The 16,038-nt window shown below is 43.2% G+C and overlaps 1 protein-coding gene across 2 annotated transcripts; it reads left to right on the forward strand.

Moving 5' to 3' along the window:
• Positions 1 to 65: 65 nt before the first annotated feature.
• On the forward strand, positions 66 to 15,392 carry LOC311518154 (ras-like GTP-binding protein rhoA). 2 transcript variants are annotated; one of them, XM_084623665.1, is made up of 4 exons: positions 66 to 183; positions 1,543 to 1,741; positions 3,654 to 3,761; positions 14,293 to 15,392. In XM_084623665.1, exons 2-4 carry the CDS (start codon positions 1,546 to 1,548, stop codon positions 15,099 to 15,101), a joined length of 1,113 nt encoding a protein of 370 aa, XP_084479791.1. In that variant the 5' UTR covers positions 66 to 183; positions 1,543 to 1,545; the 3' UTR covers positions 15,102 to 15,392. The 2 variants fall into 2 exon arrangements, with proteins under 2 accessions (XP_084479791.1, XP_084479792.1); XM_084623666.1 differs by lacking the exon at positions 14,293 to 15,392 and having other exon boundaries at positions 1,543 to 2,135; positions 3,654 to 3,792.
• Positions 15,393 to 16,038: the final 646 nt, after the last annotated feature.

The following is a 16,038-nucleotide window of genomic DNA, read 5'->3' on the forward strand; positions in this document are numbered from 1 at the left end:
AAACAGAAACATTTATTTAAAAAGAGTGCTTATCATGAGTGTCCTGCAAGAGTGGTGGAGAACTGTCTTCATAGGTGAATTAGTGTTCCAAAGAAAACTGGGGAGAAAAGAAGATTAGAGAAAAACAAATGCCTTGCTGATCTTCAAGAAAGGGAAGAAAAGTGATCTTGGAAGTTACTACCTGTAAGTCTAACTCCTATTCCTAGTAATAAAATAATGGTACATGTATGAAAAGGAGGGGAGGTCGGCTCTCTTAGCTTCTACATGATAACAGACCCCTGGGCAATATGCAACCAATATGTTTATAAAGGATAGATGGTGCCAGCCAAGCTTGGGGTTTTTTGGTGATAAAAATTACACTGTTGGTGGATGAGTTATCTAATGGGGCACTGCCGGGTTCTGTCTTAGGTCCAGTCTTATTTGACATCTTCATTCTGTGATCTAGAAGAGAGAGTAAATAGCATCGTCAGTGAAAATTGTTGACGATGCTAATCGTGAGGGACTTGAGAGGACATATAAAATGACAGGGTCTAAAGTAGCTGTTACCACTCAAGAAAGAGATCTTGGAGTCATTGTGGATAGTTCTCTGAAAACATCCACTCAATGTGCAGCGGCAGTCAAAAAAGCGAACAGAATGTTGGGAATCATTAAGAAAGGGATAGAGAATAAGACAGACAATATATTGCCACCGTATAAATCCATGGTACGCCCACATCTTGAATGCTGTGTGCAGATGTCATTGCCCCATCTCAAAAAAGATATATTGGAATTGGAAAAGGTTCAGAAAAGGGCAACAAAAATGATTAGGGGTATGGAACAGCTGCCATATGAGGAGAGATTAATAAGACTGGAACTTTTCAGTTTGGAAAAGAGACGACGAAGGGGGGATATGATTGAGGGCTATAAAATCATGACTGGCGTGGAGAAAGTAAATAAGGAAGTTTTATTTACTGCTTCTCATAACACAAGAACTAGGGGTCACCAAATGAATTTAATAGGCAGCAAGTTTAAAACAAACAAAAGGAAATATTTTTTCACACAATGCTCAGTCACTCTGTGGAACTCTTTGCCAGAGGATGTTGTGAAGGCCAAGACTATAACAGGGTTCCAAAAAAGAACTAGATAAGTTCATAAAGGATAGGTTCATCAATGGCTATTAGCCAGGATGGGCAGGGATGGTGTCCCTAGCCTATGTTTGCCAGAAGCTGGGAATGGGTGACAGGGCATGGATCACTTGATGATTACCTGTTCCGTTCATTCCCTCTGGGACACCTGGCATTGGCAACTGTCGGTAGACAAGATACTGAGCTAGATGGACCTTCGGTCTGACCCAGTATGGCAGTTTTTATGTTCTTATCACAGATAAATACCACAAAGATCAAGAAATCATACGTATGGGCAAAAGGGAATAATACAAAGGGACAGAATCAAATCTAGTGTGATTTGCTGCCTCTCCTCTCCCTCTCTCCTCAAAGAGTATTTACAAAGCACTGGAAGCTTAAAGCTGAAGGGGTTCATTTTGCTCCACATCCTATTTTTCAGAAGATGGCTGCTGTTTGGAAAAAACTAACTGTCGTGGGAGATGTTGCCTGTGGCAAGACATGCCTCCTGCATGCCTTCTGCAAGGAAGAGTTTCCCAAATGCTATGAGCCAACAGTGTTTGAAACCTATGTCAATGACACCGAGGTTGATGGGAAGTCGATGAAGCTGATGCTCTTTGATGTACCAGGGCAGCGCCAAGGTAATTATCAGCACTTCCGTTCGTTGTTCTATAAAGGCACAAATGTCATTTTAATGTGCTTCTCAGTGGACAGGCCAAATTCACTGCAGAACATCCTTGACATTTGGATTCCAGAGGTCAGACTGTTCTGCCCCACAGCTCCCATTGTTCTGGTGGCTACCGAGAAAGAACTGAGGAACGATGAGGGTGTGCTGGAAAGACTTGCTAAATTGGAACAAGAGCCAATAAAGACGGCAGAAGGAAAGGCCTTGGCTGCTAGCATTGGGGCATATGCCTATCTGGAGTGCTCTGCAAAGACGAAAGATGGCATTGAGAGAGTCTTACAGATTATTGGTCAAGCTGCAATACGAGATGGAAAGAAGAGAAGAAAGCATCGGGTGTTCTTCAGATTGTTGTAAGAAGAGCAAATGTTATTTTTTAAAAAGCATATAAGTACATAGATAACTTATTGAGAAGTTAGATGGCATGTGGGAGCTTTATGAGTATTGCATGAATGCTTTCATGGGGCCAGATTGTCCCTCCTCTGGGGAAAAAGCTGGGTAGAGGAGAGGAACATGCAACATTTCTCTTGAAGAATCTCTACTGGGTCATTCTGCTGGGGCGTGAGTGGGATTTGCCTCCTCCCACCCCCTCAGAAATGAGGCATGGATACAAACTCCAGAACTGTAGCAGATCGAGCACTCACTGGCGCAGCACCTCCTGCTGGTCATCCAGGAATTAGCTCTTTTCCAGCCCTGGAGCGCCCCCTGCTGGCCGGTGACTCTTCTGCCTCAGGCCCCCATGTCCCTCCCGGACCCTGGTGCTGCTTTTCCTTGGGTTTCTGCCCCATGGCAGTCCCCATGCTGTGGGTCTCCTCTCCCAGGGGAACCCCCAACCCTCTAAGCCCACCTTCCCTCAGTGGCTACTGCCAGTCATCATCTAGCCCGCATTCTCTGAGGCAAACTACAGTCTGTAATGGCCACTCATCACTGGCAAGGGGGTTGGACCAGCTGCTTCTGCCTATCCCTGGAGCTCTGCAGCCCCACTACCCCTTTAGGCCTTTAACAAGGCCTGCAGCCTGGGGAGTTGCCAGGCTGGAGTTCCCCAGCTCCTCTTGCCCTTCCCCAGCACCGCTCTATTTCTGGTACCCTGTGCTCCCAGGCAGCTAGGTCCTTCCCACTCTGAGGCTGGAGTGAGACTGACCCAACTCCTCCCTTAGCCCTTCTTATACTGGTCCAGCCAGGCCCTGATTGGCTGTCTCAAGCCTGCTCATGATTGGCTCCCCGGGATAGGCCTTCGAACTCCTTCAAACCCAGAGCAGGGTGACCGCCCCACTACAAGAACCCACAGATGAACTGAGATTTGCACAGATCTTGAGAGATGAAAGTGAGGCCAAAGCCGTAATTCTCCACAGAAGTATGGTGATTCTGCATTACCTCCTCGATCTCATGGCTTTCAGTGCAGCTCCCTGTTAGCACAGTTTTAGTGGCAAGGCCCTGTGCTGGCTAGGCTAGGCTAGTTCCCCTGCAGCTTCCTTACACATACTCACATGGAGCATATACTTAGGGCAAAAAGGCTCCATGCAAAAGTTCATACAATCACAGGCTATATTAACTGGATTGTTGATTACCCACTGCTTTCCTGCGAGGACAATGCACATAGCACACCAAATCCCAGCCTTTTCCATGTTTAGATTCCCCATGCCACAGGTCTGGAGATGGAATGTAGGCTACTGTGATGGTGGCCCCCACCCTTTCCACATACAATCTGGTCTTTAACAGGATTCTTACCTTTAGCATGCATTCAATTAGAACCTGATAGGTACAGGATAAGAGAGGTCCGAGAGCTCTACTGAAATAGAGCTTCGATGACATCTAATCCTCAACATCCTTACTTTTTTGGAGACCTCTTACATATTTTTCTCCTTCTCTAGCACTTGTGGACAGAAGCAATGAAGTAAAAAGAATGCCAGCGATGCAGCCAACAGTTGAGAGAAATTTTCTACCTAGGGTGAGATGGGGACATCCCACCAGCAGCAGTGGTGAGTCTCCAGAAGCCAGAATGAGATGTAATTGAACTTGGACACATTAATACACACCTCCTTTATTTCAAGGACGGATATTAAGAGCATTGCTGGCTGTCCTGGAAAAGAGATTTGAATTCTGGCTATAGATGCAAAGATGGCTGGTAAATAACATGACTAGCATTTATTAAAGACATACTCTACAGATCAGAAGGTGGATAAAAAAAAACAATCCTGGAATGAATAATCTTAGGATCCTGGTATCAAGGGACAAGGAACTAATTTATTGAGCCTAGCTCATCGTACAGAAGGAAAATATCCTTTGGTATCTTTCTCAATGTCAGTTCCATCATTGAAGCATCTTGGTTATTGTCCCACTGGAGGAAACAAAATCAGAGTAACCAAAATCTTCATCCTGATATTTTAACAGAATAGCAAATCCAAAAGAAAGATAATTAAGTTCCAGCTGCATTAAACATTTTCTTACCCATTCTTCCAAACTGATAAGAGTTCCGCTGGCTGTAGCACTAAGGTCCGAGTGTAGATTAGGCATCGGTTGTTGTACCACCATGGCTATGAGTAGAGTCCCCTTCCTCCCTGTAGTTGCTACTAGTGGTCCTTCTTGAAGTGAGGTAGGTGCTAATAATTTGGCTTCCACTCTGTTCTTCCAATACATGCACCAACTGATCTTTAGCAGGAGCCAGCTATTCATCCCCTGACTATTTCTTCAATCTGTCTCTGGATGGGTGTAGTCCCCAGCAGGTTTGTCTGTGGATGCAGTTTGTTGGCCCCTGGATCCAGTTTTTAATTCATTTATTATTTAGGTTTCAGAGTAACAGCCGTGGTGGTCTGTATTCGCAAAAAGAAAAGGAGGACTTGTGGCACCTTAGAGACTAACCAATTTATTTGAGCATAAGCTTTCGTGAGTTACAGCTCACTTCATCGGATGCTTATGCTCAAATAAATTGGTTAGTCTCTAAGGTGCCACAAGTACTCCTTTTCTTTTTATTATTTAGGTTTCTCAGAGTTCTTGGTGCCACACCTTATCCTGTTATTGGTCTTCTCTTTCTTACATTCTTATTGCTGGTTGCAACACTGAGAGTTAAACTGAAGTAATTGAACAAACTAGTAATTGTTATCACCCTGTCCACTCACATGAAAAAATATTCAAATGACCAGTGGGCTGATTTACTTGAAAGACCAAGGCATGGAATTTATAACAACAACAAAAAGTTCAACCCTATTAATGAGAAAATTAACTGAAGTGCTTGGAAAAGATCTTACAGTGTAAAGTGAGTTACAAAGTATTTGGGGGCTGACACCCATTTCTGGATAGCATGGGACATGCTGCATCTATGCTACATCACTTTCTACTAGCAGTGGTAAAATCCCCTCTACTTCAACATGCAATTACATCCCAATGGTTTAAGAATAATACTTTACATTTCTAAAGCACTTTTCTTCCAAGGATCTCAAAGCCATTTTAAACATGATTTACTAAGCCACATTCCGTCTCTCTGTGATAGGCAGATAATATCCCCATTTTGCAAATGGGGATACTGAGCAACAGCAAGATTAAGTGAGTTGCCCAAGGTCATCCACATCCATAGCTCTTTCCTCTGCTTTGACTCTTCTTTCTGTACTTATTTTGTCCCTTCTCTTTTCTCTTCTAGTCTCTTCAATTCCTCCTCTACTTCCCCTGCTTCTCCCCTGCCTTTCAAATAATATTTACCTGATATAGGTCCTAAGATAGGAAAGGATCCCCTGGAGGGCTCTTCAGCTTAAGTGCCTATTGAATTCAAATCACATGCTTAAGTGCTTTCCTGAATCAGGGTCATAATGCTTTTAGTTATTTTTTTTACATCATAAAGAGCTTTATTTATTTGGGTGGGTAAGCATTGTTATTCCCATTTTACAGCTTGGGGGTAGGGGTGAACTGGGGAGCTGAGAGGCTGAGGAACACATTTTCCAAAGTGGTCTCTACTTTTGGGCTCTTCAGTCTTTGGGCATCCCACTTGAGACACTTGGGGCCTCATTTTCAAAGGTGCTGAGTGCCCACCACCCCTATAACCTTCAAAACACAAGGGCACCCAAATTTGGAGGCCACTTTTGCATATGTAGACCCACGTGACTTGTCCAAGGTCATACATTGTCAATTGGTTTCTCACGTAAATATATTTAACAACACACAGACTGGCATCTGTTTTCAGTCCAAATCTTTAGGTATTTTGCCTTAAAGTAACAGTGACTTCACCTTTGTGTCTGTCAATATTTACCTCTGTATTAATCAGTCCTTGCCTTGACCTCAGCGTTAGCATCTTCTAGGTTAGTTACTGGTTAACCCCAGGCCTTCAGCCTGCTAGCTTTTTGCACACACAGCCTCTTCTTACTGAGCACACTTATGGAACTGAACAAAGGAAACGAGTTTTTTTGCTAATTTCTCAGGCTATTGTCACATTTCACACTAGAAATCTAATCCTCCCCTTTTTAGCCACAGGCTGTTAAATACGTTCTTAAAGATGGTCAGAGTATTGATGCTGAGCAAATATTTTTTCTAAAACTGTGCAAACTTTACTCTAGAGTTGAGGTCAGCAAAGCTTCATTTGAATGCTTTGTCAAAACTGGAAACAATTTTTTCCTAAGGCTGTGTCTACACTGCAGAGACTGTGCTGGTACAAACTTGCGGAGGGATTTTTTCTGTTGGTGTAGGAACACCACCTCCATGAGTGAAGTTAGCTGCATCGACATAGCTGCATCTGCACTGAGGGTTAGGTTGGTATAGCTGTGTCGGTCAGGCAGGTGGGTTTTTCAATGTGCACCTAACTTTCAAGGGCAGAGCAAAGCTAAATCTCTGGCTCAGCACACTTTTTCGAGAGCAGGTTTCGGTCTGGCTATACAACTAAACCTGTGTAACAGCTGCCCACACATCAGGCCTCTGGACCCCATAAGCAATGCACAGACTAAAACAAAATTAACCAGTCTTGTTTTGAGATTTAGCTTTGACTTATGAGCTAAACAAGAGGAAGGATGGTCCAGTGAATAGGATGCTGGTGTGAGACTTGGGAGGCCCAGGTTCAACTCCTTGTTCCACTACAGGGTTCCTATGTCCTGGGGAAAGTCCCTTTGCCTCTCTGTATGGAGGATCATAGTACTTTCCACCCTCCCAGCGTGTTGTGACAATAAATGCGTAAAGGACTGTGAGATGCTCAGATACTATGGAAATGGGGCCATAGAAGTATGTATTAGATAGACAAGACTGAAATTTGAAACAAAAATCATGAATTCAAACTGCTAGCATTCAAAATCTGTATAATGCCAAACCAGCAACAACGTGAGCCCAGCTCTGAAGTCCATAAATCCTTTTAGACAACTGTTTCTTCCAGAGTAGCTGGTAATCAAATAGTCTTTTTGTTTTGTCTTTGTTAAAATGTGTTTTGTCCCAGTGGCACTCTAATTCTATGTGGTTACATAAATACAAGATGCAGCCCTTTTCATTTGGCAGAATTGTGTCCCCGTGAGGGCGAGAACAAGAGAAACTAATGGAGCACTTTACTTATCACTAAAATAAAGCAACGTCTGGGATAAATGTAATGCATTTGTTTGTTTTTTTTACCAGCTCCTACAACACTTTAGGACAATGTCCAATTGAAATAGCAGAGGAAATTTATAGTATGTCAGATGAATGTGACTGAGTTGCAACTAGGCCAGGATTTCTTTGCAATTTCAATAATGCAATTATGTAACTAAATGATGTTGATGTCTTTCGCACTTAACGCTTACATGACAGAGAAAAAACAACATAGTATGTAGCAATAATAAGATACTGTGCAGGAGCAAGTTTTTCAATTTCAGCCCAATGTCTCTATATATTTCATGGGGAACCTAGGGTGAAATAACAAACAAATTTTGTTTAGAGATTTTGGAAGACATGGTGATTTTTATATGAGCTACAAAAAGCGCATTTTAGTAGACGTTCAAGTTATGGAGAAAAGTTCCTGACTAGCCCCGTACTCAGAGCTTGAAAAGAAGGGAAGGTGTTTCTTTCAATGCGAAATAAAAAGACGCCCATAAATTATTTCACATTTTCAGGATGCTCTGCACGTACCCTGACCTTTATGTGAACTCTGGGTTATGTGTGGGGAGAGAGACATGTTTTGTGCTTTTCCACATTGACCTATAATTTTGAATTGATTTTCTCTATGTAATTCATGTTTCCATTTCATTCTTGGAATAATATTGGCTCCCTCTTGTGGCCAATTTATCATCTGCTGATTCTCATACTCGCCAAAGATTAGCACTGTCAATAATGTGCCTTGTGTTGAAAATACATTTTCTTATTTTTTTGTAGCTTGATTTTTTTCATAATGTCTTGCTACTTCATTATCCAAACTGTACTGCAGATGATTAAAACATTTTACAGTATATAGCAACAAACATTCATGCAGCATCAGACTTCTGTAAGAGCACAGGACTTGTCATTATAGTTTAATGGAAATGAAGAGCCCAATCAAAGCACTCCACACTTGGGATACCCATCGTCGCCTTCTGTGCATAGAAGGTTGGAAGGTTTGGGCTTAAAGTTTGCAATGAACAAAGCCCAGACGACCCTAGAATGGGTAGCAAATAACTCTGTGCTCCACTTACCCAACGCATACAGGGAAACTAATTATCATTTTTTAAAGCATGTGTGATCATTTATTCTGAAGTTGTTATGGGCCTAAGTGGCTAGTTCAGGAGACTGGTAGTAATCAGAGTCTGTTGCTTGTTGGGAACAGATTGCCCTCTTCTGGAGTGTCCTCTGAATTCTTTACTTGTGGAATTTGGGTTTCTTTTATACACAGGGGAAGAAGCCTCACATTTGGCTCTCAAGCCCTAGGGCAGAGGTGGGCAAACTACAGCCCGCGGGCCACATCTGGCCCACAGGACCGTCCTGCCCGGCCCCTGGGTCCCCAGCCCCTCCCCCGCTGCCCCCCCTCCCAGGCAGCCAGGTTGCTGCGCAGGGAGCACTCTGGGCAGTGGGGCTGCGTGCTCCTGCAGGGCAGTGCGGCAGCAAGTCTGGCTCTGGCCGGGTCAGGGGATGGGGAACGGGGGGTTTGGATAAGCATGGGAGCCCTGGAGCACCTGTCAGGGGGCAGGGGTGTGGATAGGAGTCAGGGCAGTCAGGGAGCGGGGGGGGGAGGGTTGGATGGGGGTGGGAGTCCTGGGGGGCCTGTCAGGGGGTGGTGGATCTGGGGGGGCAGTCAGGGGACAAGGAGCAAGAAGGGTTGGATGGGTCTGGAGTTCTGAGGGGGGCAGTCGGGGTGGGAAGTGGGAGAGGTCGGATGGGGGCGGGGCCAGGCTGTTTGGGGAGGCTCAGCCTTCCCTACCCGGCCCTCCATACACTTTTGCAACCCCGATGTGGCCCTCAGGCCAAAAAGTTTGCCCACCCCTGCCCTAGGGAGTCTCCTGACATTGATGCAGCTCTTGGTGGGGAGGCACAAGATCGTATGTGCAGAGATCTGCACACCCTCCTGTTCTCTCCCTGGGTCCTCCTGGAGGATCTGCCCTCTCTAGAGTACTCCTGGAATTCCCCTTTTCAGTGGGGATTCACATCATGGATCTGTGGAAAATCAAATACAGCTCCAAGTTATACAGTGTGTACCCCACAACCAACAGGGGCCAGCATAATAATTTGGGGTGAAATTCACCCCTGTGTAGAGGCCAGCTTAAGGCCTATGCATTACTTAAATTCCATTTAAGCCCTAAATGGTGCATAAACTTTGTGTTGCCCTCTCCAGAGTATATTGGGCCCTTAGTTTAACTGCCATTGTGGACATGAATCATGTAACATCTGCGGGGGGGCTGGGGGAGGGCGGTGTTAGAAAGCTGTTTCAACTGTGGCTCCAAGCACAAGCATGGGTTACACATCCCCATATGCAGAGAGGAGGCAGATACTTTCAGCCTCAATTACCTTTATGCTAGACTCAGAACAACAGAGAAAGAAAGAACAACAGTGAAATGTGCAGACAAGAACACAGTGTGTGTCTCCTCTCTAGCAGGCTGCACTGAACACACCACACTTTCCTATTCTGACCTGAGTCTTTGCAGGTGACAAACACAAACTCAGAAACAGAGACAAAGCAGTTAGATAGCTACATGTACCACATATGGTCACCACATTAAATTAACAGTAGCATAATTCCAGCCAACTTGTATTTGAAGAACAGTCACACCAGATACACACTTCCTCATTCCCAGCTTAACATACACTAATGCAATATGGGTTTAGTCCCCCACTAGTGGCTGGGTTAAGGAGTCTGCTTCGTCTAACTGCTAGTGGCTATAGTCCTCTAGTTCAGACAGTGGTTAATGCTTTTAGTGCTGACCGTCATTGCTTCAAACCCCAATGTTGGCCCAAGTGGACTTGGATACACTAACTTGCCATAAAAACCTCACTTTAATGTTTACTTCTGAATAGTCTCCCCAGATTGCTAGCCATCATTGACCCACAATCACCAGTACTTAAGCCTGGAAGGAAATGATGTGTCTGTTCTCTAGATCTTTTCAATGGAAAATAAATATAAATAAATAATATTATAAAATAAATAAATTATTTATCACTCACCATATGTAGAAAAAGACAGATACTAAAAAATTAATATTCTTGGAAGGGTCTCTCACCACTGTTAAATAGTTTAATTCAGTTTATCTGCTGGAGGCTAACTTTAAATTAATGTTCCACTTAAAGTGCTTTTTTTTATTATTCTTTAAAAATGATTCATGGATCCAGCTACATTTTAATAGCCTACTGTAAACATCTTATATGGTGCATTAGTAATAAATTGTTAACAGATGGCAATGTTCTAAAGCATACTGCTGGCAGTGCAGCCTGATGCTTTTCATTCAGTCTGACCTCACAATGAGGGGTACGTGGACACTTTTTTGAGCTACTGGGGGCTCAACTCTGGTAAGCCATGGCCAACTTCCACCTGGGATTATTAGAGCCACTCCACCCTGCTTTGCATTGACCCAGTGCTTCAGGCAGTGCAGCTGAGAGTGCTGTGCGAGGAGGACCTGGTATGGGACTTCGGCCCATTTAAGTGCAAGTCAATGACTCGTGAGGGAATGGGGTCCAATGTTCGTAAAATGCATTTGTAATTATTTCCCTCTCCTAAGATTCAGTCGGTTGGTCTCAGGGTAAGAAGACACTCTGGCTTTACAACTGAAAGGATATGAAAAATAGTATGATGGTAACAATTTCCAGAATTCACCGTGACACTTCTAAAATGGTTTTACTGTATAATGTGGGACAAGCGGATTGTAATCTCTTCAGTGCAGAGCCATCTTTTGTTATGTGTTTGTACTTCACCCAGCAGCATGGGGCTCTTTAGGCCAGCAGCAGCAGCACCATGCAAGGAAGATTAATAACTCTCACCAGTGGCAGCCTTTCAATCCGTTCCCTCAGGGCTTTCTCTGACTGATTCATAAACAAGTGATTCCAGACAAAAACACTAAGTCCCAATTACCAGAGACCTTTCCAACTTCTTAGTTTGCTGGAATGGTGTGACATACCTGGGAACAATCCAGACTAATGAGCAGCTGTGTCACCCTTGCCCTGGAACCTTGGGTGCCTTATGGTGCCTTGCTGAAGGACTTCCTACCTGGGCCACTCACAAACAGCCTTCCAGCATGCAAGCCACACCCTGAGGGTTTGTGTGCAACTGCAGCCTGCCAGCCACTTGGGTTCTCACCAGCCTGGGTTATGCTGCAGGGTGACCCCAATGCACTCCCAGTCTTACATTTCCCCCAGGAAATGTATGTCCTGTACTATCCACCCATCTCCTGGACAACACAATTTTATATAGAGTCTGTTATTTCTTTAATAGAAATAATATGAATACAACTTGCCACCCAAAATGGAGTTTCCCAAACACTCCTGTTTAAACAGATTGTATTAGATAAAACAATAAAAGAAGTTTATTATCTACAAAGAGATAGATTTTAAGTGAGTAGAAGTAAAATGAGGCATAAAAGTCAGAAATGGTTATAAGACAAATAAAGATAAAAAGCAACCAGGGCCTAAAATTAACAAAATTCAAAGCAAAGTTTTCTCATTACATGCTTTCAGCAGTCTTACTGACCAAACTTCTTAGGTCAGGACCCCTTCTCCCAGAATCCAATGAATGCTTCCTTTTTTGCTTTGGGAGCTGTGAATGCGATTGGCAGGGAGAGAAAGAGGGGTGCCTTGGGGTGTGTGTCCCTCCTTTTCATAATTTCAGTCCCACTCTTGAAAAACATTTGGGTACCAGGATACAAAAAGTCCTTGGGGAAGGATGTTCCCTGCTGCTTTTTCCTCACCTATTTGAGCTTCCTTTGTTTCCCTTCCTGCTTGATTAATCTGTTTACCACTTAAACACAAATTAAGGAGAGCACACATTCCTTTGTTTGAGACAGACCTGTTTGCCCATCTCAGTTTGGAACATGTGTTAATAACACCATACAGTGGAATCTTATAACTTCACATACAATGTTGCCATGCATATTTTATCGAGATGATACTCACTAGCAAATTATGAGTTTTCAGATGATACCTTACAAGGTATACCTTGTACAAAGATTATTACAATAGTGTGTAGGGTGTGAATACAGGGGAACATTCTGCCCCAGAGGAAAAAGGGAACACCCTTCCCCCACCCCCCCCCGATAGCTGGCACCATTGCCACTTCCCCTCTATCTTTATATCCCCACCTACCATCTCCTTTGCAATAGCCAGGATTGTTAACCCCTCATGCACTTGGATTTATGGAGCAACTTTTTATTTGTCACAGGGTCTGATTCCTTGTCCCTAGGTGCTACCGCAAAACAAACTATCATTAATGATACTGTTATAATTTATTAATAATAATTTACCAAACACAATACATGATGGTGAGGTATAAAGATTTTATTGGGACTTGTTTGGGTTCATGAGACATGCAGCCCTCCTAAAAAAATCACATCCTTAGCTGATTTCTCTCGTGCTGTATGGAATGTTACTCCAGAGTCTCAGATGCTGCTACCGTTTGCAGATTAAATATGTCAGCCTTCCTGAAAATAATGTGGCTTCCCGGCAAACCAAGCTCATTATTGTTATTTATTTCTATAGCACCATCTGTTTGCATCTGTGAATACAACACTGCACAATAGGAAAACTGTCCTGTAATCAATAACAGGTCCCTGCCACAAAGAACTTGCAGTCTAAAGGCCCAGTAGTTACAGTACAAAACACAGTCTAGCGCACATTGTTGAAACGTCATTGGAGCTGAAAAGCTTCGTGGACGAGAGGGAGTTCCAGGATCTTTGTCATACATTTAAGAGGTGCAAGACAAAATTTCTAGTGAAATCCTTCAGGCACTGACTGAAACCTCCCACTGAAATCCTCCTCAAGTTGCATTGTTAGCTCTGAAAATGCATCTACAGCCCACTTCAAAAAGCTGCTCGCACTGAAATACCTGCAGTAGCAACAGGGGAAGCCCAAGGATGCTGAAAAAAAACAACCAGCCAGCCATCTGATCTTCTGTCCCCAGTGATCACTATGGCAGTGGGTACACTCTGTTAAGGTGGGATTCTGCCTCTCACTCCTGTGTGCCACTCCAGCAGTATGCAGAGGCAAACAGCCTGGAAGCCAGCCAAGGCAGAATTACCCTGGTGTAGGCAAGGCACATGGCTCCCATAAGAGCCTGTACACAGGTCCCCTTCTACGTCCCAGAAAGGGGAGGCTGTTAATGGGAGGGGAGTGCCTGCAGCATGTGCCACTATAACGCTAACAGACCCCAGTTGTCGGCGGGTGGGATCAAACCTGGGACCTCTGGAGCTTAGTGCATGAGCCAAAAGCCAACTGAATGTAGAGCAGACTCATTTGCTCTCTGGTCTAGGTGCCACTAGATGGGACAGAACACCACATCCAGGAGGTGTGTGTGTTACATACTTCCCCTAGATGAGGAAGCGGTCCCGAGCTTCAGAGACTTCCCAGTTGAAATTCCAGACGAGCCCCTACTTATAACATCGATAGACCCCGGTCATCAGTGACCGGGATTGAACCGGAGACCTCTGTGTATGACCCTCTACTGCCACATGGCTTTTAGCTAATGCTGTAGCAGCAGGGCTGGATTACCCAATAGGCAGACTAAGCACGTGCTTAGGACACCAGCAAAGCAGGAGGCACCCAAAAAAATGAGATTTTTTTTTAAAAAATTTGATATTTGATATTTCAAAAAAAGCATTGAAGTAGTCATCATGGGGAAAATCAGAACTTTGTTGGACTTCCTTACACTCCACTACACACTCTTCCTCCATTTTTCTGTTCTTTTTATTACTTATCGCCACTTAAACCAGGGGGGCATCCTACTAACGTAGATTTAAATAATATGAGGAAATCAGATCCTGTCATATATTGCAATAAATTTATGTTTTATTATTGATATATTCTTCTGAGTTATACGTACTTGATTCGTTTTTTTCTTTCTTATATATATATTACATATATACATAAACATAGTGTATGTTGTGTAATTTGTTGTTTTTTTTTAAGTTCAGATAACTGAGATAAGGATGAAACGTAGCCAACTGAGTAGAGCACAGAAACATAAACTGGCAGAAGAAAAGAAACAAAAAACTAGTGAAATTTTCCAAAATCTTCCAAAGCTGACATCATTTTTCAAAGTGAATCCATCAGAAGCAACATCTTTTCTCAGTAGCACAGACATCGTTCCAAAACCTGTAGGTGTTTCAGAGACTGACCCTTCTTCTATTGGTGAAACAAACACCATTCCAGAACATGTGGATGTGTCAGAAACTGTAACTGATCATCCTACTCCTGGTGGTAAAACAGACATTGTTCTAGAAGGTGTGGATGTGTCAGAGACTGAACCTGCCCATGCTGTAAATAATGGAAGAAAAGATCCTGGTATGTGGGTTAATTTCAGTACTGATGATGTAGCTTACTGGATAGATCGTGGACCAAATGACTGTCAACACCACACTGGGCCATTTGACAAATCACGTCATACTTTTACCAACAGCAAACAAACAAGATATTGTCTACAAAAAATATTTTTCGGCATGAAAGCGAATGGTGAGAAGTACACTCGAGAATGGCTACTGTATTCACCATCAACAGGGTCTGTGTACTGTTTTGTTTGCACACTTTTTGCATATAAACCCTCAACATCCCGGTTTACTGCAAATGGATTTAGTGACTGGCAGAATACTGTTTTAATTGAACAACATGAAAATAGCACTACGCACAGAGATTCAATGTTGACATATGTAAATCGAAGACAGGGCTTTGGATTGACACAAAAATTGGAAGAACAAATTAAAGGGGAGCGTGAATATTGACAACATGTCTTGCAGTATGTTATAGCTGTTATTCAAACATTAGCTGAATGTGGTCTGCCTTTCCGGGGATCAAATGACACATTTGGATCATTGCAGAATGGAAATTTCTTGGGATTCTTGGAGCTTGTAGCTCAGTCTGACCCATTTTTAGCAGGCCATATCTCAACATATGGGAATGCTGGTAAAGGTAACCCATCATACTTATCCAAGACAATATGTGATGAACTCATTGATCTAATGAGTGACAAAGTTCGTTCAACTATTGTGGCTGAAATAAGTACTGCTGGGTACTTCAGTTTATCTGTCGACTCTACACCTGATCTTTCACATATTGATCAATTGAGTATTGTACTGAGATATGTGTCTCCCACAGATGGAAAACCAGTTGAACAATTTATAACATTCCTCAATTTGAAAAGCCACACTGGTGACGAAATGGCAAATCAAGTACTGCATTATCCGTGCCAAGTTTGCAAAATAGATTTCTCAAAGTGCAGAGGTCAATCTTATGACAACGCTGCCAGCATGTCAGGGCGTTATCAAGGAATGCAGAAGAAGCTTTTAGAACAGAACAAATATGCCATATTCATACCACGTGCTGCACACTCTCTCAGTCTTGTTGGCCGCCGTGCTGTTGATTGTTGTCCGGTGGCAGTAAGTTTTTTCTCAACAGTCCAGTTACTTTATACATTTTTCTCTGCCTCAACACACCGATGAGCAGTTTTTAAAACATATTTGGGCAATGATTGTGTGTTGAAATCTCTTTCTAATACTCGCTGGGAGGCACATGCAGTGGCAACAAGTGCAATTCTGGAGTCCTACTCAAAGATTGTGGATGCATTAGAAAGTATAGCTGAAGACCAATCACAAAAGGGAGAAACTATACAAGAGGCAGAAAACATTGCAAACAAGATGCAAGAACTAGAGTTTGTTTTCA

Source organism: Lepidochelys olivacea (genome assembly GCF_965140295.1).
Source record: "Lepidochelys olivacea isolate rLepOli2 genome assembly, chromosome: 3".
Lineage (NCBI taxonomy): Eukaryota > Metazoa > Chordata > Testudines > Cheloniidae > Lepidochelys > Lepidochelys olivacea.